This window comes from Epinephelus fuscoguttatus, linkage group LG12 (assembly GCF_011397635.1).
Source record: "Epinephelus fuscoguttatus linkage group LG12, E.fuscoguttatus.final_Chr_v1".
In the NCBI taxonomy this organism is placed as follows: Eukaryota; Metazoa; Chordata; class Actinopteri; order Perciformes; family Serranidae; genus Epinephelus; species Epinephelus fuscoguttatus.
The window spans coordinates 19,925,891-19,948,785 of record NC_064763.1 but is presented as its reverse complement, the minus strand read 5'-3'; the positions used below and the strand labels follow the sequence as shown (position 1 = coordinate 19,948,785).

Sequence of the window (22,895 nt, the reverse complement as noted above, 5' to 3'; positions counted from 1 at the left end):
GCAGAAGGTGGAGAGAGCACATCTCTCTGCCCTTCCATGTGCAACTAAGGAAAGCCTAAGGCAGAGGGAGCAAACCTCCCTGCCCTTCCATGTGCCTACATGGAAAGCCTAAGTCAAGGAGAGCAGCAGCAAAGACCCCCTGGAAACGGAGGAGCTGGGGTGGAGGTGGATTGCAAAGCGGCTGGCAGAGGAAGCAGCAACAGTAGGCAGGCCAGAGCAGTTTAAATAGGGCACTCTGAATGAGATTTACCAGTTGGTTGCATAGAAAGGAATCATGTGATCTATCAACTGACTCCCTTCCCTTCCTGTTGTTGGTATTTTGCAACTTTCTTTAGTTCCTATGCATCTTTAGGGGGGAGTTGTGTTTTCTTTGAGGTAATTTTGTGTCTTCTTTTAATCATTTTTTGTCTCTTTAAAGTAATTTTGAGTGACACTTTGTAGATCAAGGCCAGGGTGGGCCCCCTGACACTTTGGGCCCCTGGGCCTGTGTCTGGTAGGCTTGTTCAGTGATGCATCCATGGTCTAGGTAGCACTGGTTAGTTTACCTCTTCTTTGGGCTGTGATGTTAGACTTCCTGTGTAGGACTGTGGACTGAATGGCCCCAATGTGTAAATGGGTAAAAGATTTCCAAGGACTGGTTTTCGCACTCAGATGTCAAATATAGTCCAAAATAAATCTAATGAGATGTCTGGAAAATTAAATCTGGAAAAGTATGGAATTTTGAAATGGAAACTGTGTAGACCTCTGTATATCTGCTTTACACCAGGAGATAAGATGTATAAATATTTATATTATGAATGAGATATTGTGTATCATTCTGTACAAGTCAGTGCATGGGCGTCACACCCCCCTCATTCTTTGAGATTTGCTGGCTTTAGAAAATACTTTGATTCCACGTTTGTGTGTGGGTCTGTCTGTCTGTCTGTCTGTATGTTTTCATTATGTTTTTCTTTACTTTCCCACAAATATAAATCAACGGTCCATCAGACAAACAACACACACAATTCAAAACATAAATCAACCCACAAATTTGCAGCACTGAAACTGAGGCATTCTAAAGTGATGTAGTATACGGGCTGACTTTGTCATCGAAAGGTGGAGGGGATGGTGCATGGTGACACCTGGGTGAGAGACCTGCCAAGCTGCAGACCACTGTTTGAAACAAACAAACAACAACACCAGTTTGAGTCATCACTGTGTTTTAAGCGACTTTTCAGCCATTTTTTTAGTGACCTATCACTGTTTTTCCACTGGGGATAGTGCCATGAAGTGCAGCTGTTTTTGACAGAGACATGGTTGCATTTCTTGCCAGGATAGTACCTTGGAAAGTGGTTGTTTTTTGACAAAACATTGACAGTTTCTCCATCGGTGATTGTGCCACCAAAAACAGGTTTTTAAGCCAAAACATGATCTTTTCCTTATCATAACCATGTAGTTTTGTGCCTAAACATAACCATACAATAACCACAGCAGAAACGTAGCTCTTACACAATAATGTACAAACGTAATGTATCCATGGTTTGCAGAAACGTATGATGCCAACATTCATTCTGCTGATTGGGTTGGATGTGTTTATGATTCCTGTAAGGGATGAGTTCTAGGGGTCTGCCCATTGGTCCGACAATCCATTGGTCCGACATCCCATTGTTCCGACCATATTAAACCCATTGTTCCGAAGTCCCGTTGTTCCGAAATCATGATGCCCTGTCGTTAAGGTCTGGTTAGGTTTAGGCACAAAAACCACTTGGTTAGGGTCAGGAAAAGATCATGGTGTGGGTTAAAATGAAAAAGAAAGTGACAAACACATAAGCCATGAGCCTGTTTTGCCTCAAGCCTTTCCCAGCTGACCCAGAGCTGGTCGCAGCGCACCATCAAGGCAGAAATACGCCCGCCGGGAGCCGTTCAGCACCGCGGAGAGCTCCCTACACAACCTGGACCCCAGAGTTAATAACAAGAGGTTATGGTGTTTCACTCTCTTCTCTCTATGACACTTGTATCTCGACCAGTAGCCTACTTTTGTTGCGTTTGCTGATCCTCTATGGTACACAAATACAGTATAGCCTAGTATAATCACATATCAGAACAATGCTAACCCTAACACTGGCCGTCTAGATAACCGGTACTACAAAGCTGGTTATCAACTAGTTCAGTCAACTCTGGGTTTCCCTATCCAGCCATGAGCGCGTTCATGTGAAAGAGGCAGTGGTGTTAATTATAAGGGACATCATCAGGGCCATTAGTGAAATAGGCTGCTTCATATCGTATGATGTGAAATGAAACGTACTGAAAGTGTCTGTGACTGGGAGACAGTAAAATGTCACTGATGCAGGATGTAAACGATACTCTGTAATCTTATCACAAAAAATGTAGACATATTGAAAATACTATCCAAAAATACACCATCGGTTGAGACTTAAATTACATGTAGGTACCTTTAGGCTATATGTGACATTAATAAAGAGAATATTTTTTGCTATTTAGTTGGATGATGATGATGAATATGTCACATAAAACAGTATAAAGTAATGACAGACTGTTTCTGCTATTAAAGTAAAGGGTGGAAAAGTAGCCTAGTTAATGACTGATGAGGTCTATCTGACCCAAATGTTGCATTTACAATAACGGGAGCCAATTAACAGTGTGTGGATTATTTTTCTGACAAAATATGATCATCTTCCCAGTTCTCATCACACAGGTGTCTCGCGTTATTTTGAGCTTCAGTGATTTAATCAGAGTGTAAAATAACACTATCACTGCGGACTAAAATAAACTTTGCATAAGTTAGAATCCTGCTAAAACCATGTGTTTAGTGTGTAAACGATAGCTGTGTTTGTTAGAAGCTCTGTTTTAAAACCAGTGGAAATAGAGCCTTGAAACAATGAGATGATTCTACTGATCTTCAGTGATCCGATTGGTCGGAGGTCGGGGTGTCAACAGGCTGTGATCTGGTACTCTGAACATAACCTGCTTCGGGGCAGGTTAGCTTCGTGGCACTGAAAACCCAGAGTTAACCCTGAAGTTACCTCGCTAACTCCAAATCCAGCTTTGCACTGCAGACCTCTGGTGTGAACATTAACATGAAGCATTCAGAGAAACATGGCTGCCTTCTTTCTCTTGTTTGAATCTGTCTAAATGTCACATTTTAGGTTAATAAAAATATCCAGGTACCAGTTTAGGCAGGTGGAGACACAGGATTGTCGGGTCACAGCTTACATTTGCTAAGTGATTTATAGCTGACAGTGTAAGATTTACTATCCAGATTAGTATTATATTAATTATTTAATATTGTATCTTGTGTGATAAATTGAATTGAATACCTTAATGATGAGATAAAACTGTTTATGCTGAGTTTTGAAATGCCTCCAAGAAACTGAACGCTGGAGGACTGAAGGGATTTTGTGAGTCATGGTAAAATGTGTAGGGATCAGCATAGATTAAACACCAAGATACAGAACACACCTTTTGAAAGCACAGATAGCGGAAGCACAATCAGACTGTAAGCCTGAGAGTTTATCATAACAACAAACAGTACAGGGTGGCTATGAGTGATATCCTGCTGTTCCCAAAAGAACTCTATACATAAGTGACTTTACATTTGTTTTATTTTCCTGTTCAGCATCATGCAATCCCTAAATGACAGGAAATTATCTGTATAGTTTGCTATTGTTTGCACGGGTAATGCATTAAGCAAGGAAGTGTTTCATTCTCACAGGCCGCAGCAATAGCAGTCATAGCAAAAAGACATAAAAGATGATTCATTCTGAGTGCCAGTTCCCCTGCTCCTCCTCAAGTGTTCAAGGCTGCAGTGAAATGATTGCATGCTTCGGAGAGCAGTTAATGTGCAGAGAAACAGGTACAGCAGCAGGGCGGCGAGATGTCAGATAACATAACATATACATATATTATTCACCAGGTGTCAAACTAACTCTTTGCAAGCGACCAAACATTCACATTCCAAGTATTTTTTTTTTTTTATTTATTTATTTTTTACTTGGCATCATTCTTTGGAGGTTGTTTGCGCAAATGTCAGAAATGAAAACAGTTTATTCATCTTTGCTTTCTGACCGCTCACTCTTAATTTCCTTTCTCAGACAGTTTGCTAAAGTCATCTTTTAAACAAAGTTAGATAAAGCTTATGAATTTATCCCGTGTCTGTTTCTTGGCAAGATATTTCGAAAATGTACAAATGGATTTGGCCGAAGATGCATTTGTGTACATGTATCTCAGAGGCAGCATATTTGTACAGTAGGTCAGTGTTGGCAGAGGCTCGTACTTTTTTCAGTGCCTTCTAATTTTGGTTGCGTCTGCTTCCCATTTTTGGGTCATGAAGTTATGACATTTACTCTCTGTCCCTCATGGTCCTGTGCAGTGCAGTGCAATGCAGTGTAGCAATGCTCTCTGCAGTGTGCTGGGAGGCCAGATTATCAGATCTTGGCTGATACAGAATCTTGTTGGTTTATATGCTGCAGGTGAGTCCATGGTGCAGACTGTGTTACAGTACAGACAGTATGTGCTGTCAGTGTTGGCACAGTGTAATTAAAAAAAACATCTGGGCTTTCTCTGTAATGTAGTTTATTAAATACAGTAGGTATTTCCATGTTTGCTGAGACACCAGCTACAGTATATCTTAAATTTCCAATCAAAAGTAAAGAGATGACATTGTTACCGTTTATATCAGCTACAGTTTCACAGTCAGAACATAAAATAACAATTAATATAAAAATCGATGCAGCAGAACCAGAGATACTTTGGGTTTTTTTTTTGGGGGGGGGGTTATACCTCACATTTGTCATGTCACGCCGTCATATCATGTCATATCAATGGAGGACAACACATGCACAGTGAAATCTAGTCTGCAGTCGCTGAAAGGCTCAATAGCTGGCACACTGTCAAATAACATGGGGAGTGATTGATTCGTCTCACTGAGGCGTCCACAGCCAGCCTCGGGTCGGAATATTTTTGTACGCAAAATAAAGACATGGGTGAGAATAACAATTCTTGCAATTACTGAAAAAGTCTTTAATAAAAGACCATAAACAAATACTTTCTATATACAAATGTTCCATTGTTTATATTGGCTACCATTAATCTGAGTGTACCCAAAAAGTTCTGTCAGGCCTAGCGCACCCAGGAAGGCTAAAAAGAGTGCACCCAAGCAGCTCCTAAGCAGACTCTGTCTTATTATCTCTAGCACCGTCTGCTGTAACCCTCCAACATTGCAGGGCCAGTTACATTAGGCCCGTTTCCACCGCAGGAACTTCGGGGTAATTTTATGGGGCTGGGGCCGTTGGTGCGTGTCTCCACCGCAGGAACCACCCCCGAAGGACAGAGTTCCGGAACTTTTACGGGGGCTAAACAAGTCCCTGCCTCGGAGTAGGTACTCAGAACGGCCCCGAGAAACTCCTGGCTGGGGCTTGGGGATTACTTGGTGCTGATTGGATATACTCAAGGCGGGATGTGACGTCAACAGAAAGCAACAAAATAGCCGGCATTTTTAAAACTCAGCAGACGAGGAACGATTACGTCACATCCAGAGCCCGGTAACTTTACAGGAACTCTGGTGCATTACCCGCAGTGCAACTCGACATAGTCAGAGGTTTGGGTGTGTACCAGGAACTTCTTCAGTGGAAACGGGCCTATTGTTCATGTGTCATACCGCATAGCTAACAAGGCGTCTAAGACCCTGTCCCAGCCTCCTTTCAGTAGCCTTGGTCAAAATCTGGTGCATTACCCGCAGTGCAACTCGACATAGTCAGAGGTTTGGGTGTGCTAGAAGTGGCTAATGTAGCTTCAAGCCTCTAGCCTGCAGCGGAGAGGGTAGGCTCACTTCTTGCTAAGGGTTAGGGATAGGTGAATGAATTTGAGGGGGGGGATGAGGGGGCCAGCATCTCCCTTGTTAGCAAAATGACCAAAATGCATCCCCCTCGACAGCCTGCCATGACTCTCCAACCCCTGGGTCTGAACCAAGATGCCATCCTATCTGGACCCAGACCTTTAACCGAGACATTATTGAGAATATAGTACATTTTGACAGAGTGTTCTATTTTAACCAGCGCAGCATTTGTAGCACTGGTTTAGCCAAAACTCACAGACTAATGACATGCGTTAAATCATTACGACTCGAATGAGTGACACACACACACAGGGGGCGTGGGGTGGTGTAAAAATAAGAGAGTCAGAGAAAAGCGATTACACATGGCATGCTCTAAAGAGAAGTAAAGTAAACAGGACAGCAAAGACGGAGCTTTCAATCACGAATAGGCAGTTTAAAACCAGTGTCTCATCATATGTTCCAAGACTGTGGTGATTATTAAAAATGGCAAAGTGAAGCGCCACTACGAGACAAAGCACAGAGCATCTTGTCAGTGAAGCTACCCACTCAAATCTGAACTGAGGCACAGATAAAAAAGTTATATGGAACTAAATCACACATTATAACGCAAGTTAGGCTTTAGACTACAAGTCTATTGCCACAAAAGGCTTTGTACAACTTTGACATATGCAGTAAAATCAGTGGAGTTCCCTTTTAGAACAAACTTTTCTTCTCATCGGAAACTGCATTAGTCTACCTGTCTGGATGCATCATATTTCACACTGATGTATTCGGAAGAGCACACAGCTAATACTGTACCATCTCTGATCTCAAGATGTATTTTAAGAACACCAGCTATAGAGATCAAATGTTCAGCTTCATGTTGCTATCATTTCTTTTTCAGCTTTATATTAGGTTGTGGCCTGCAGAGTGACAGGAAACATGGGCAGAGATGACAGGCGACGAAGGTCATCAGCTGCATCACAACTCTTGACGACATGAACACACAGCACAAGCCAATCAGACCACCTTAGCTGTTCTGATGGACTCAAAATCTGAATGACCATGCGTGTGTGTGTGTGTGTATGAGTATGAAAACATCAGGGAGATGGTTTTATAAACTGAAAGATAGATAGAAGATGAATAGAAATATATAAGCTGTGTATCTGTTGTGCATCAAGCTGTTTGCTGTTCAGAGAAATACCTGATTTGTCAACTCGTTCTCATTTCAAGGGCGTCAAATATGGCAACCTGGTCAGTGGCCCTTGGTTTCTGTTAAATCACCTTACAGCATCTGTATGAGATGCACCGGGCCTTTAACTACCTCCAATACAATTCTGTCCACAGCAATAACATAGTAGAAAGAGTGAGAAATTCTGAATGTGCTGGGAAGGAGGGGTGGTGGATGGATGGATCAAACACACACACAACTTTCACCCAGAAGACTAGTGTTTGTGTGCCATGTGAAACCAAAAGTTTACTTAAATTTTACTTTAAGCACCTTTTTTTGTGCACGGATGTTCTGCATAAATTGGCATTTTTTTCACTGATCTCAGTCTGTGAACCTTTTTGTGTCTGCCCAGCTCAGTTGAATTGGTGTGTGGGTATTTCTCCCACCATCCTTTTCTGGCTGTCCATTGTACCAACACACCCAAGATAAACTTTTTTGTTGCCCTAAGTAGGCGCAGTTTCACAACAACCCTAAGACTTTGTCAAGTGGCGTACTCGTTATGTTACCTTATCTTTAACACAAACCATGATTGTTTTACTCAATCTAACCATGTAGTTTTGTTGGCTAAACCTAAGATAGTTTTTTTGGAAAAACCAACTTTATCTGTGAAGATGGAAGTTTATTTTGAAATGCACTGTAGCATATAGCAAGCTGAAATTAACACAGAAGTGTCATAGTTTGAAGCGTTGGGCAACTGACCAAGCTGCAATATCAGAAGAGTTGGAATTAAAAACATTTCGGATGTTTTTACTGAGCTGTTCGTCCAGCCCAGTCACTAGAAAAAAAAAATGGCGTTTTAAGTGATACATTACAGTTACACCATTCATGTGTATTATATGAATAGACTCTCCAGGCTTGAGACTTTGGCAAGTAAAATAGTTGGCAGGCCACAAAAGCCTTTGACCCAACTCTTTACAGAAAGAACAAGGAAGAAAGTGAGAAGTATCTTGGCAGATAGTTCCCGTCCTCTCTTTAGCCAGTATGAGCTTTTAGGTTGCGCTATAGAATCCCTCTGGCAACTAGAAATGCATATAAGAAGTCCTTCATCCCGAGTGCCATCAGTATCCTTAACTCAACAAAGTGACTGATGAGTTTTAAGCCATAGTTAGACAATGAGCTGATTTAATGTGTTAAGTGTTGTGTAGTGACTTTGTATGTTTGTTTTACTGACTACTGTCTGCTTTTTACAATGTTGTCTTTTGTGTCTGGTGAGCCAAAGACAAATTTCCACCCCTGGTGGACAATAAACATATATTCTGTTCTAAATCAACTTTTCTAAAGTGACATAGTTCCACCTACATACAAGCTTACTTTGTCATTGGAAGGTCGAGGAGAGGGTAGATGGCGTGACACGTGGGTGAGATGGCTGCCAAACTGCAGACCACTGTTCGAGACCAACAAAAAACAAAGCCAGCTGTTTTGTTTTTTTTGCAGGATATTGCAGCATTTCCAGCAGTGATGTGGTGACAAACTGGGTATATTAATCCAAAATATTATCTTCTCCTAACCATTACCAATTCAGAAATGTACAAAGGCAACATTTATTCTGACAGTTACGTCCATCATGCATGTTCCTTTAGAGGACATTCATTCCGTATGTCTGATTTGAAGAGTGTTCCTGACTTCGTGAGACCCGAACTTTTGTTTAGTATGCATTTTTGAGTTCTCCTAGCTATCTGGGATCAGTAGGACCCAATAATTATAAAAAACTAATCATTGTCAATGATAATTAAGTTCCAATGTCCTCAAACAAGACAATAACAAAGTCTCAGTGTCTTCAAACAAGTACTTCCTAACGAAAAGCATCTGAGCTTCTTACTGTTGTTGGTCAATTTTGTTGCCATATCAAACTACAAACATAGTTTATCATTAATAAACAAGATTAACCACAAAAATCGATCAGGTTCTGGACCTTGTCCACTTTTGTGTCGGGATGGGCTGCTAACTGACTTGGCAGAGATGGCTGCCATCTTGTTTTTACACTGATTAGTGTATTGTGCTCTTACTGCCACTAGATGGCACAAAAAAGTGTCCACAAACAAGGACAACAGGTCCAAGTTAAGTAGAATGAAGTATAAGATCAAGTAAACTCAAAATGTGATGTCCTCATATGAGAGGATGCAGGGTCTCAGGAGGTTAATGATTTTATCTGTACCTGATGGACTGACTGCCCTGGATTATGTATGTCACTCTAACTCTTAAGCATGAAACACCTTCCCTTAATCTCATCCATAGCCATGAAACAACTGGAATCCTAGAAACTAGAAGACACGTATCACACATATTTGCACGAAAGCATCCTCACATTGGATTTTTACAGGCAAAAATCAGAACTGATAGAGAGCACATGCATGAAAGAGGAAGACGTCTTTAAATAGCAGAATGCACCACCACTACCACCCAAAAACATTATGAAGAAAGAAACAATAAGGAGATCCAGGAGAAATTAGCTTGGCAGGAGTTTGCCCTCTTTTCCTTTTTTTTTTTTACTCTCTTTTAATTGTTCCTCCTAAGATCAGAGCTTTCTGTGGCACCAGCCTTGGAGCTCAGTCGATGTGCTGACTTGCATACGAGCAAGCAGGCAGGAAGGCGGGTTGACTTTCGACAGTTTGAAGGGTAACTGGGCCCTCTGCGTCCCGCTGTCTCCCACTGCCACTATAATTGGTCCAGTGAGAAGTCTACTGGGAGGAGCAGGAGGGAGTTTAGTGGAGCACAACACAGCTCACCCCAGGGCTTCGTCACAAAAGCAAAGCTCTCCATGCCACTTTTGCCAACAGGCTTTGTGGCGATAATCGCGGACAGGAGTGTGTCTTCATGTGTGCAACACTGCATGTGCACACACACACATAGATATACAGAAACACACACAGCTGTGCACACAGTTCATTCTAGATGCATGTTTGTATCTAACTATGTGCATTCTACAGATAATGGATTTATTATAGATGTCATGCATGCACAAGCTCACACACCACCACCACACACACACACACACACACACACACACATGCCTGTTGATACTCATAAATATACAAGCATTGCCTTTAGCTAACACACACACACACACACACACACACACACACACAGAGTCAGAACAGGCATGCAGACATAAACTCAAGTATGCATACATTCTGTACGTAACACATACACCTGAACATTCTGTACACATCTGCAGAAGACTCGTTAACATGTTCTGCTAATAAAACACACACAGGCATACATTAAAGCCTCTATACACACAGAGTAGTAATTCAAGCCCGTGCACACACTTAGCGGCTGTCCACACACACACATTTCCCTGTTCTATTTTTGCTCTCCCACAAATGTGTCCAGCCAGCAGGACATCACAGTCCATACAGTTGATCAGTGTCCAAAGAAGGATAAATAAATAAAAGGGGAAACAATTGGAAGCTCAGGCTTTCATCCTCAGCCTCTCAGTAATTCCACCCCAGTCAGCAGTGCCAGTTTCACTCTGTGTCCTGCTGCGGTGGGTAAGCTGATATCCCCTCTGGATCTTACCCATTGTACCATGTATCCTTTTTGTGTCGGGCTTATCATTAGTGTAACCTGCCTCAGACTGCAGGACTGTGTGTGTGTGTGTGTGTGTGTGTAATAGTTGTAACATATTCATGATTGAAAGTTGGTATGTAATATGGATGGTTTTAAATATAAATGTGATGGCAGTTTGTTCTGGAAGAAAGTATTGCTATTGAATATTTATTATTGGTGAAATTTCCTCCAGCTGTATTTGCATTGGTTTAATCTGCTGAACTGTACATTTATTGTGTCTGCCTTTGGTTAGCATCAACAGCGTTGCCAGATGTACAATAATTATTGTATGTGTACTTTTCCCCGATGTGCAATGTACAATCAATAATGCTGTAGTTTGCATAGCGTACGATAATACTTTATGTGTTACATCAATATCTGCTTTTCATTGCTTTGGAAACTACAACACAGAGGAAAGACACAACAAATTGGATGGTAGCTTAGATGTCTAGAGCAACATCTGAACATCACACTGTCTGATATGCTTTATTTCATAAAACATTTTACTTTAGTGATTATGAAATGTGTTTTTGAGTTGTATTTGTGACGATGAAGTGGGTCAGTGAATTCAACACGTGTTACGACCAGCAGTCAGTGGTTATAACTCCGGTACAATAGGTTTCCTCAAAGTGCAGTAATTATATGCCTTTTTTATGATTGTTGAGCATTTCCCATCTGGCAACGTTGATCATCAACATATGGCATCTTGATGATAATCAAGATGTTCATGATAATTGCTTCATTCGAGCTCTTGCTGTCGAACGAATAATCCCATACCTTATTTCTACCTTCAATCTACAGCAAGCAATCCATCACAAGAGATAATCTTTCCTATATTGGCTGTGCGGCATGGCATGGCTCATATCATCTTCCGTTCTAGCTCTGTAACTTTATTGATTAAGGTGATGTTTCTCTTGGTACTTCAAAATAGCATGGAAATGTTTGCTCTGGGAAATATTATTTATGTAGACTGTAATATTATAATGAATTCAGTTTTCATTATCAGCAGAACAGCATGGAACAAACTGCCATTGACAGTGATTAAATGTCATGTCTGTCAAATGTGTGGAAAGAAAAAGTGCTGCTTTGCTCCAAAACGAAACTGCAACAATCAAATCTTTAGCTGATATGTTGCCTTCAAGTGCACCTCATGAACTCAGACTTTATAATTCCACAGTCTTCTCCTGTCACCAGTGCTTTAGTCAGGAGACTAGAGTTTGATTTTAGAAAGAAAGTTACACAGAACTGTTTTGTGCTATTAGTTGTCTGATTTATACTTGGAACTGTGCTTTTATTAATATTTCATATCTGATGCAGTGAACAATAATCTTGGACTGGTCTGTCTCTCTACAGGTCTGTTGGGTTTGCTGACGACATGCGCCCAGACGGAGATGAAGAGGGTTGTGGGAGACAATGCCACGCTGCCCTGCCACCATCAATTCTGGGTGGGTGATGACCCCACGCTGGACATTGAATGGCTGCTTCTCAAGCCAACCAACAAGCAGAGAGTGGTGAGTGTTACTCATCAATCAACACTGCATTAACGACCCAGTCCCCAGAACAAGTGTTGCCATTGTATGTTTTTTTTACGATAATATGTCGCAAATATGTTGAAACTTTGTTTATTTTTATTACAACAGTGTTGTGGTTAATGTGTGGTTATGATGAGGCACAAAAAACACTTACGTTTAGGAAAAGATTGTGCTTTGGCTTAAAATACCCAGTTTAGGTGTCACAATCACAGCTGGAAATGCAGCCAATGTCATGCTCAGTTTTTGGGTGGCCTAATCACCACTAAAAATGCTTCCACTGTTATACTGAAAACATCTGGTTTTAGTGCCATAATCACAGCTGGAAATGCCAATGTCGTGCTAAGAAACACTTATCACTGCAGGAAACGATGCAGCTAAAACACTAAAGAACACCTGGTTTTGGTGGCACAATCATAGCTTTAAATGCAGCTGATACCTCACTGAAAAAAACTAAATAACAACCAGTTTTATTGTTTGTTGGTCTCAAATAGTGGTCTGTAACTTGACGGTCAACTTACCTTGGTGTGTTGGTATAAAAATGACAAATTTAACATATTCCTGGTTTGCAGCAACATGCAATGCCAACATTTTCTTCTGGTGACTGGGCTGACATTGATGTTAAGACACTGGTGTAATTACCATCAGCAAACTGCCAAAATGGCTCTCAGACTCAAGTCTACATTTCATTTTATACTTTGAGCCACCAGATGAGATTCAGAGGGATGTTTAAAAATAATTAGTCAAGTATATTAAGGGCATGAGAATCAACACTGCCCTACAAAGCACAGAGTACAACATATTTGTTCAAAATTAAAAGACTGGAATCTGAGGTTTTGACATGTATTTCATATAAAAAATTCTATTAAAAAAACAGCATGTAAATGGTGCATACAAAATGGAGCAAAAAACAAATCAAAGTGTGGTAACTGCCCAATGGCTGAAACAAGAGAGCTATATCAACTGAAGGTTTTTTCTGAGCTGTTAACTGTAAATAAAAAATGTATGAATGATCCAACGTCTTGGTTATTTTGTTTTTATTCTAAATTAAAAAGAACCATTTTCATTTCACTTAAAGGGCCAGTGTGTAATATTTGGCATGGTTTATTGTCAATCTGAATCTGAATCTGAATATTCTACCCATTAATATGTTTATACAAGTGTATAATCGCTATAAAATAAAATTCGTTTGGTTTTCGTAGCCTTATAATTATGCTTTTATATATATTAATAGCAAGGGCCTTGCTTTAGAGAGGTCGCCATCTTGCGCCGCCATGTATGTACGGCAGCCTGAGCGGACAATCCAGCCAGCCAGAGAACACGTTTCACGTGTATAAATAAACCAACGAAGAAAGCGGGAGGAAGGAAGAAGGAGGAGGAAACAGCAGAGAGTCTTAGTAGTTCGTTGATAGAGAGTAGTGAAAAGTTTTTTTTAGTTATAAAGTCTGGGAATGGACCACACTTACCACGCAACAGGAGAGAATGAACCCAAACCGTCATCTGCGAGGAAAAGAAGACGCAACTTCACTCCTTGTGATGCACTCTCTGCAGCGCTTTTCCTCCTGATGATATATCTCCCCAACGATGGTAGCACCGAATCCCATTCTGTGCATTCAGCCTCTCTTCTCGCCCGCTCAGCATCACATGGAGTTCCTCATCTGTATACTCCAGCTCAAACAGGTATGGCTCTGGGTCTGTGTCCGCTACAAGAAAATCTTCAAAATCGTGTTCAAAGTCGTCCATTGTAGCTACTATAATCCGGAGATATTGCTAGGCTAAATAAACAGCTGAGCTCTGTTTACAGGCTACGCTGTCAGTCAGTGTGCGGGCTGGAGATTGGCGGAGCAGAGAGGGGAGGGGGGTCCCCACTCAGTATGGTAAACGAGTATGTGTGTATGAAGTGTGTCTGTTACGCTAGAAGAGTCAGAGTTTGGGACTTTTACCCCCTGGAGTGTTACTGGAGTTTTTGGAGTGCTCAAATAAACTGGCCTTTTTCCCGAACGCTACTCTGGTCTCCTGCTCGTGAGGGATTCATTACAATATCGATTTATGGTTTAGATTTCTAAATAAATATTCACCTCGTCACTAGATGGACCTACTCCTGAAAAACTCGTGTGCAAGGCTTTTTGTCCCTACGAGGCCGCCATCATTTACCCGACGGGAGGGGTGAGCGAGTGAGCCCTGCAATCTAGAATTTGACCACTGATGTCACTGTTTTCAACCCATTTTACACACTGGCCCTTTAAATATGAGTATTAATAATTTAGCCCTTGCAGATAAACTAATTGCTATGAATAATAGAAAAAAGTGGTTAAAATTGACAAGAAAGCAAACATGACAAATGTTGTTAATGGACACTGCATTTTCCCCTCACATCAAAGATTATCCAAAGGCAGCATTTGTATGTTTTATTTTATTTTATTTAGTTTCTGCTGCTTTAATTCTTTGAGTGTGAAATACTCACCTTAAATAATTAGCTTAATTGAAATTATGGCAATACAATTTTTCTGTTTCTTGCATAGTTCGCTGGCTATTCTGAAAACTTTAAACTCCTGCTCTTAACTTCACTGATTCTGTAGTTACTGCCTAAAAATGGATTTCCTAAAGGGGATATATAAAGTACTACTTTTTCTAACTCCTCTTCTTTTATTCTACCTGTGTCCTCTCTTGCATTCTGTTCAAATAGAACCCCCCAGTTGTTACAGGGAGCTTCCATAATGTTGCACTTACTGTATGTGTCTTACCTCGTTTACCACCTCTTTCCCCTCCCCCACAAGGTGATCACCTACTTTGCTGGACGGGTATTTGACCCCAACGAAGCGGAGCGTGGCCGCGTAGCCTTCGCTGGAGAGTACTTAAAAGGCGACGCCTCTCTGCTGATCAGTGACTTGTCTCTAACAGACTCAGGAGAGTACAGCTGCAAAGTCAAGACGGGTGCGCAATACCACTGGAGCACCATCAGCCTCATAGTGCTGGGTAAGTGGCAGACAGCACTTAGGTTAAATAAGAGAAAACACGGACTGAGGGAGGACTCATGAGAACGCTACACAACTGGAAGTGTCATGTAACCCCAAAGCTCTTAGCATTAGTGTGTGATTGAAAGTTCAGACCAATGGTTTCACCTCTCGCTCTCATCCACTTGTGAAGGAATAATCTACACCGATGAAAAAGAAAACTGGAATTAATCGAGTTCTCATCCTCTGTGATTTCTTTACAAGGGCCAGAGTGCAAAGAACGTGCAGCAACACGTTTGAAATTCAGTTGGAAGACCCCTTTCTTGATCAGCTGACTCTCATTGATCTGTTGGTATGAAATCTGTAAAGGAAAGCAGCACTTTAATCTATAATGCATACAGCTCCATAAGAAGAGCAAACACCTCCTTACTATCCAATACATCACTGAAATAAACAAACTCCAGCAGATTGTGCTACCCCTTTTTAAATTATTTATTGCTTCCTTGCCTCCAGTCTACTGAGGCAACTCCATTTCCCAGAGGCAGCTGGACCTCGCATCAAGTCAGTTTTTACAGCAATGCAATTCCACAGTACATCCTGTTCAGGAGAGAGATTTATTCTAAAAGTTACAAAAGCTAAAAAGGTATCTTAATAAAGTTCCTCTGCAGTATTTTACATAAATTCTGCTTCGTATTTATTAGGCATGATTCAGACATTTACAGTTGCAGTAAATGCTGTCAGTCAGATCACCATCAGGCTATTCTGAGCAGTGACGCAGGTGACAGCCAATGAAATCACTATGCTGATTGAATATTGGAGTGGGTTTTCATGTCTATGAGCAAATGAAGTGCAGTGCATTGAAGGCAAAGAAAGCTACAATTGCTCACAAAACTGTTCTGAGCGGCTGACGGTCTCTGAGGTCATCTTCTCATCCTAAAAATGCCACAACAGCTTAACATTCAAATGGTTGACTGCAGATCATGCAGGTCATAAATATTCCACAATGAATGTTCCACCATGAGCTTGCCAGGCTGATGAAATGCATAGCCCACGTGCTTCCTTTTTTCCCTGCTGGATAGTATGTGTCCACATGATATATACGGAAACCAACCACTGGCATAGTGGTGAAACTGCAAACATGTGCCAAGCTTGACAGGCACATCATACTCATACTCTTATTAATGTTCCAAGACTGTGAGGTTAAACTGAAGATACCATCTAGGTCACCACGCCTGGGAAAGGTTTTTAAATTGTAATCCCTAAGATTGCAGTCTTGGGAATACATCCTCACTTATGTTTTTCCCTAAAAATGCTTAACTATGTAACTAGCTATGTTTATGCATGGTGTCATGAGAACACTGGAAAATTTAAACCCATAAAACAGAGACTTTTGAAAAGCTACTGACGCCATTTTAGCTTGAAAATTCCAGAATTGCTTCCTGATTGGGTCCTATCAGTCATACCATATTTGCTTTGCTACTGATCTGCTACTGATTTGCTTCTGCCACCTCCTTGACCACCTCATACTCATGTGTTAGTTGTGTTTTCTGCAACTGACCAACCAACCATAGAGTAGAAAATCTGCTTCCTGTTTACACTGGCTAGGGCATGCCCAGTGTACATGAATGGCAGAAATTATTCCTGAAGACTGCAAAAAGGTTGTGTACGGAGATCGTTTTCAATTTAAAATGCCATCTTAGAATAAAAACGGAATAGTAATAGTGTGGATGTAGCCTTAATTAATTTGGCGACACCTGTGGTTACCATGGTGACAGCAAGAGTACTTTCACACCTGTCCTGTTTGGTTTGGTTCAATCAAACTGACGTTTGTTTGCCCACTAAATGTGGTTTGTTTGGGCAGGTGTGAACACAGTAATCACACTTAGGTGTGCACCAAAACAACCAGACCGAGACCTTCTTGAAGAGGTGGTCTCAGTCCTGTTACAAACGAACTCTGGTGCAGTTCATTTGTGGTGAGAACGTGTTCCTTCCTCGATCTGAACCAACTGCAGTCACATGACACATTGTTTGGGTTAAACAAGCATGAGCGTGTTACAGTCCTGGAGGACCTTACTGAAGCTACAAAAATGCTCCCATTATCTCAGGGACACCACTTAATCCATACTGTTCAATTGATTTTTTCAAGTCCTCTTGTACTGCCTGATGTAGTTCAGACACTTCGCCTTTAGAAGACTATACCCTGTGAATGGACTCAAGAAACATCTTCTAATTTCTGTCTCTGTCACAAACAAGCCCCTCTGATGCTGCTCATCACTTTCACTGACAAAAAAGGCAAAGAGAGTGCTTCTAGTACTGTCCTGTAGTTGCCTTTACAGTGGACACTGTGGAGACGCCCACCTAAAGCTCCACTTTGGGACGGACATCCTAATTTCTTGATCATATTTGGGACTGAACAAGTGAGGGAGGCCCTGTATGGCAAAGTCAGCGTACAGTATCCATCTGCACAGGAACAATTCTATTTGTTGAGACACTTCTTTACGTAGTTCCCACTATGACCAGGTGGCCAAGCCTAAATCTGGTGTTATATAAATAAACTGTACACAACAAAAATCTTTTAAACACAAATCCACATTTGTACAGTAGGAAAATCTTCTCTTGTTATGCCTCAGCCTCTAATGCTAGCCTGTGGAGAGCACCAGTCTTCTTTGGAAAAAGTGGATGAGGGAACAATATGTAAGGATATCTGGGTTTGTATCTGATTGTCTGTCTGCAGTGAAGCCATCCAAGCCGCGGTGCTGGATGGAGGGCAAACTGTTGGAGGGCGGTGATGTTAAGATGAGCTGCAAGTCTGCTGATGGCTCTGATCCCATCCACTACAAATGGGAAAGGGTACTGGACAAGGGCAAGTATGTTGGCAAGCTGCCTCCCATAGCCCTGATAGGTAAGTCCACTCTCACACTGGAGGATGCGTCTGATAGTCCGTTATACCAAGATATTCACTTTGATACCTATACAAAGTTTGAAATCTAAACATTTAATACACACAGCATGCTATAGCAAAAAAGAAAATAAAAGATGCAAAATAAGATGTCACCACACAGATTTGTAGCAGTGATGGTATTGTGATTCATCAGTTGAGTGTTTCAGTTGAAGAAATGCTGGACTGTTTTGTTATATTTCAGCTCTTTGACTTTTTGAGTTTTGTGCTGACTCCAGCAGTCTGCTGTCAAAAGCTAGACAGAGGCTCTGTCTACTCCAATTCTTCTTTTTCAGTTTCTGCATCCTTTGACTACTCTGATGTATAAACATGAAGTATATAACCTCAGAAGGTGACAATAAATCAGTTCAGCTTGTGTAAAGCATTTAACACCTCTTAAAAGACAGAAAAGACAATAAAATACACAAAAATACACTCATGTCTTGTTTGCTCTTGTTTGTACTATTAGATTTGAAAAACCCAGAGATTGTGACATTAAGGAACTTGACCAAGGACAGTACCGGAGTCTACAAATGCACAGCCAGCAATGATGTGGGAGAAGAGAGCTGCACAGTGGAGGTCAAGATGCACTGTGAGTGACACTTGCTGAACTCTAGATTGGAGCAAAATCTGCAACTTTTGATTCATCTCATCCACTAATGATTTCAGACACACTGCGCGTTGTCCTGCAGTGAAACTATCACTGACCACGACTAAAACAAAAATGGCTGAAAGTGAAGTTTATAATGGGATTTACACTTGTGCATCAGCTCTATGCAGAGCTGACACTGTCGCCTATGCACGTGGCCTATGCCGTTGTGAGCATTTATACTTGTGCAGTGGTGTGTCTTTGTCTTTTTGCAGTTACACCTGCAGAACACTAGTCAGCGGCAGGGTTTCTGTGAGATGCTGTAAAGTTTAGGTGGTTCAAAACACACCCAAAACACACATTACACACACATTAAACATACATTAAACATGGCTTAATAGCAACAGTTTCAAACACAAGTAAACAAATCAGCTTCATTATAACCCGCAGTATTCACAGACAAAGCACTTGCCTTTTACTGGACACATTTTCCCCACAAATACAACATGCTAATGTTATTAGCACACAGCTATGGCATTTAACATTGTATGAATTAGCCTAGTAGCTAGCGGACTTTTCCCCTACTCATATGAAGACAGGGACAACAGCAACATTTAAGAAAGGTAATGTTACAAAATTCAACTCCATTATAGCTCACCAGGTTCACCAACAAAACAACTGTCTTATACTAAACATAAAATGATTTGCAGACAAATAACATGCTAACATTATTAGCACAAGCCTATGCCATTTTACATTGTACAAATTAGCCTAGCGACTAGTGGAGATTTCCTCTGCTTAAAATGCTAATGCTAAACTGCTTTGATGTCTTCACAATTTATTGTTTCTTATCTGTGAAATTAAAGTAAATAAAACCATTGTTTCCACTGAGGGAAAAGGTTTCACCTTACAAAAACAGACAAAAGGTCTGCGTTACGGTGCCCCACCATCATTAGCTGTACTCGCAATAAAGTGTAAAGGATAGGGCTGACAACACTTTTTTCTTAGTGTCAAGAAAGCCCAAGAAAAGATCCAAAACAACAATGAATTAGTCTCTCCAAGCTGGCTGATTTTTATACCTTGTCTGTGGCTCTCAGCCCCAACACATTGGTTCCAACTGTAGATGTAAATCTTTAAAAATGTCTCACAAAAATTATGTTTCATTTTTTTTAAAAGGCTTGTAATGTTTGGGAGTCTTTTTTGTGGTGGATTAATACACATTTGTTGCTCTTGTCTGGCAGCAGGATTCTGTGTGGGGGACTGAGCCAAAATAAACTTGAGTGTGTGTGTGTATGTGTGTGTGTGTGTGTGTGTTCGTGGTAACGAAGGAACCAGTCACCCAGTGCAATAGTGTAGCCCGGTGATGTGTTTTTAAAAGTTTTTTTTGGGGGGGGGGGCCATAGGAGCTAAACAACATTTTTAGGTGAATTAATTCATTGTTGTTTGGGGTGTTTTCATGGGACTTGATGAGTAAGAAGACAAATATAGAATATTGTTAGGCTTGTCTTCTAAGATGTACTCAACAAATCTTAAATGTATGACCCTGTGACAATTAATGAGTATGCAAGCCAAGGTTAAACGGTATGCAATACACAAACAAAAACAACTTTAACAATGGTTTACTGACAAAATCTATTGCACTGAATTTGAAGCTGTTTGTAGATGGACAACATAAGATTTCATCAGCACACCTTACAAAAGCCTATCATAAGTACACTGTCAGCTTGATTTAAAGACACTGTAAATTAACTCTTTCATTTTAACAGAAAACTGTTTAATTTAGATCCTTTAATTATTTGAGGCAGTCTTGTAGTGATTACTACTGGCTACCGCTCACCATAAACAACATTAGTATTGCCAATTGCTGCTGCAACCTGCATGACTTACTGCCCTCGCTATTGATCGGATCTATCAATCACTGACTCACTCACCAGATTACCACCAGAGATGCAACACTAAAACGCAAGACCTCTAAAGGCAGGATGTTAGAAAGTAAAGCACCTGCAAATAAAAGTAATTCATGTACGATTTCTTGGGGCTTGAGATACAACTTGTGGAAATGTATGCTCTTTTTGTGTGCATGAGTATGTTTTATCGTACGTACACATAAATGTGTGTAAAATTGTCACAATTTGGGCACTCCCATTAATATATTCCACTGGCAGTATCCCTCTAATCCATTCAGAAAGTGGTGTCCTCTAAGGGGGGTTGTTAAAACATGTGTCCCCAAAAGTTACATAAGTGAGAATATGTGTGTGTGTTTGTTTTGAAAATTTTTGTGTGTTCTTGTGTGTAGATGTCAGGGGAATGGGTGTGGTGGCAGGGGCAGTGGTTGGTGTGTCTTTCGGAGTTCTCCTAATCATCCTCATCATCTGGTTGGTGTTCCGCAAAAAGGAAATGAAGAAATATGAAGAAGAAGAGACCCCAAATGAAATCAGGTACACAGTGCGAACACCCTGAACTCTTGCTGTCTCATGATAAACAAAGGAAACTAAAAATGTTTGTTACTATATACAGTACCGTCTTCAGAAGTGAATCCTTCTCTCAGAGTGCCACTCACTTAGCACTAATATCATCAAAGCACATTTGAAGCAGTGAACTGTAGGGACCTCCCCCCCCCACTCTGATTTCAACAGCAGGAAACCAGAACTTGATAGAGATGATTCCCTCAGTGACTGCATGACATGTTGGCACCGTTTGTTACAGCAGTTTAATTTTTTTCTTCACATAGTTATTTGTTTGTTTCTGAGCAAAAACCTAATTAATAATACTGTTAGCAACTTATCAGGAATAATATATAATATGAATTTGTATGAATGACCTTATCAATAATGTAGCCAGTGACAGAGCAAGAAGGACAGGTGAAAGCAAACAAACTTTTGTTGTCTACAATTAAGTAGAAAAAACACAACTTCATATTTTGTATGTGTTAACTAGATATAATTCAAGACTAAAATCCACTTCCCTTAAACTGAATTTGACTTTATCTACGCAGTGTTGGTAATTAAGCTCGTCGCACAAAAATGTGTGAAATGACGACAACCTGTTAACTCCGCCGGCACCATGGTAACAGTGCCAGTGGAAAGTCAATAAGGATCCTTCATTGTGGTGGATGTACACATTCCCTGGTTATCGACATTATGCAGTAAATATTAACATTAATATTACAACCTTATAGGTAGTAAAAAGAGCTAGAAAGTGGACGTATAGTGGTAATTGGGGTGGTGGATGGGACGAACAAACACAGGACTTTCACCCAGGAGACAGCTTTTTGTGCCCCATGTGAAATTAAAAGTCAATGTTGACTTCTTTCAACTTTATATACCTACTTCCTTTACGTAACGTGACATACTTATGTCACTTTAGGACGTACTTATGTCACGTCTGTAACAAACAGTAGATCTGACAGGAACACTATAGTCAAGGAGTACTTTATTTCCATTTGCAGTATTATATTTGGAGGTATGGCTCTGTTCTGGGGCCTCTTTGCCTTTCCTCGGGCCTACACAGAAAGCCTCTTCCATGTGCCCACGTGGAAAGTCTAAGGTGGAGAGAGCACACCTCTCTGCCCTTCCACGCGCTTACATGGAAAGCCTAGCCTTGTAGTGATGATATGACCAGGCCAATTTCACTGAACTACTAATTGTTAAATTTGTTTATTTGAGGGCAGTCTTTGAATCATGCAACCCTATGCTCTTTTCAGGGAGGATGCAGAAGCTCCCAAAGCCAAACTGGTGAAGCCCAACTCCCTCTCTTCTTCCCGCTCTGGCAGCTCTCGCTCAGGCACCTCTTCCACACAGTCCATGGTGCACAACATGGGGCTCCGAGGCCAACGAGCCTGTGTTCCTGCTGTGGCGGCCCTCAAGGAAAACTGCCAATCTTCTTTCCCTCAGTCTCCACCTGCCTACAATCAGACAGTTCCCAAGACTCCTGAACCACGTTCAACACCAACCTCCACGTCTACCTCCAATTGCAAGCCCAGCCCTCCCCCTAAACTGAGTCCTGGAAACCTGACCCGCATGGGGGCCACCCCTGTTATGATCCCTGCCCAAACCAAGGCCTTCCAGACTGTGTAGAAGATGTAATCACACAGAGGAAAAGACCAAGGCAGCCTCAGGACATGGCAACCAGCTGAACCCAAGAGTTAGACTCTGATAAAGATCCAGTGTATATTCTCACCATTCGCTATCTGACGGATACTTTCAGGAATTTAACTCTTGGAGAATCTGTGCTTTACACCAACAATATAGGAACAGGCTTCTCCTGGCATTGTTTATTGACACACTCTCACCT

General features: G+C 41.1%; 1 protein-coding gene across 1 annotated transcript in view; it reads left to right on the top strand.

The window, feature by feature from the left end:
• The window catches only part of LOC125899025 (CXADR-like membrane protein), a 91,397-nt gene extending 68,717 nt beyond the window's left edge, over positions 1-22,680 (top strand). The window contains exons 2-7 of the mRNA XM_049593173.1: positions 11,946-12,103; positions 14,899-15,097; positions 17,810-17,977; positions 18,483-18,605; positions 20,899-21,040; positions 22,306-22,680. Coding sequence (XP_049449130.1) covers positions 11,946-12,103; positions 14,899-15,097; positions 17,810-17,977; positions 18,483-18,605; positions 20,899-21,040; positions 22,306-22,678 — 1,163 coding nt within the window. The 3' untranslated portion in view covers positions 22,679-22,680. The remainder of the gene's footprint in view (positions 1-11,945; positions 12,104-14,898; positions 15,098-17,809; positions 17,978-18,482; positions 18,606-20,898; positions 21,041-22,305) is intronic.
• The last annotated feature ends 215 nt before the right edge of the window (positions 22,681-22,895 follow it).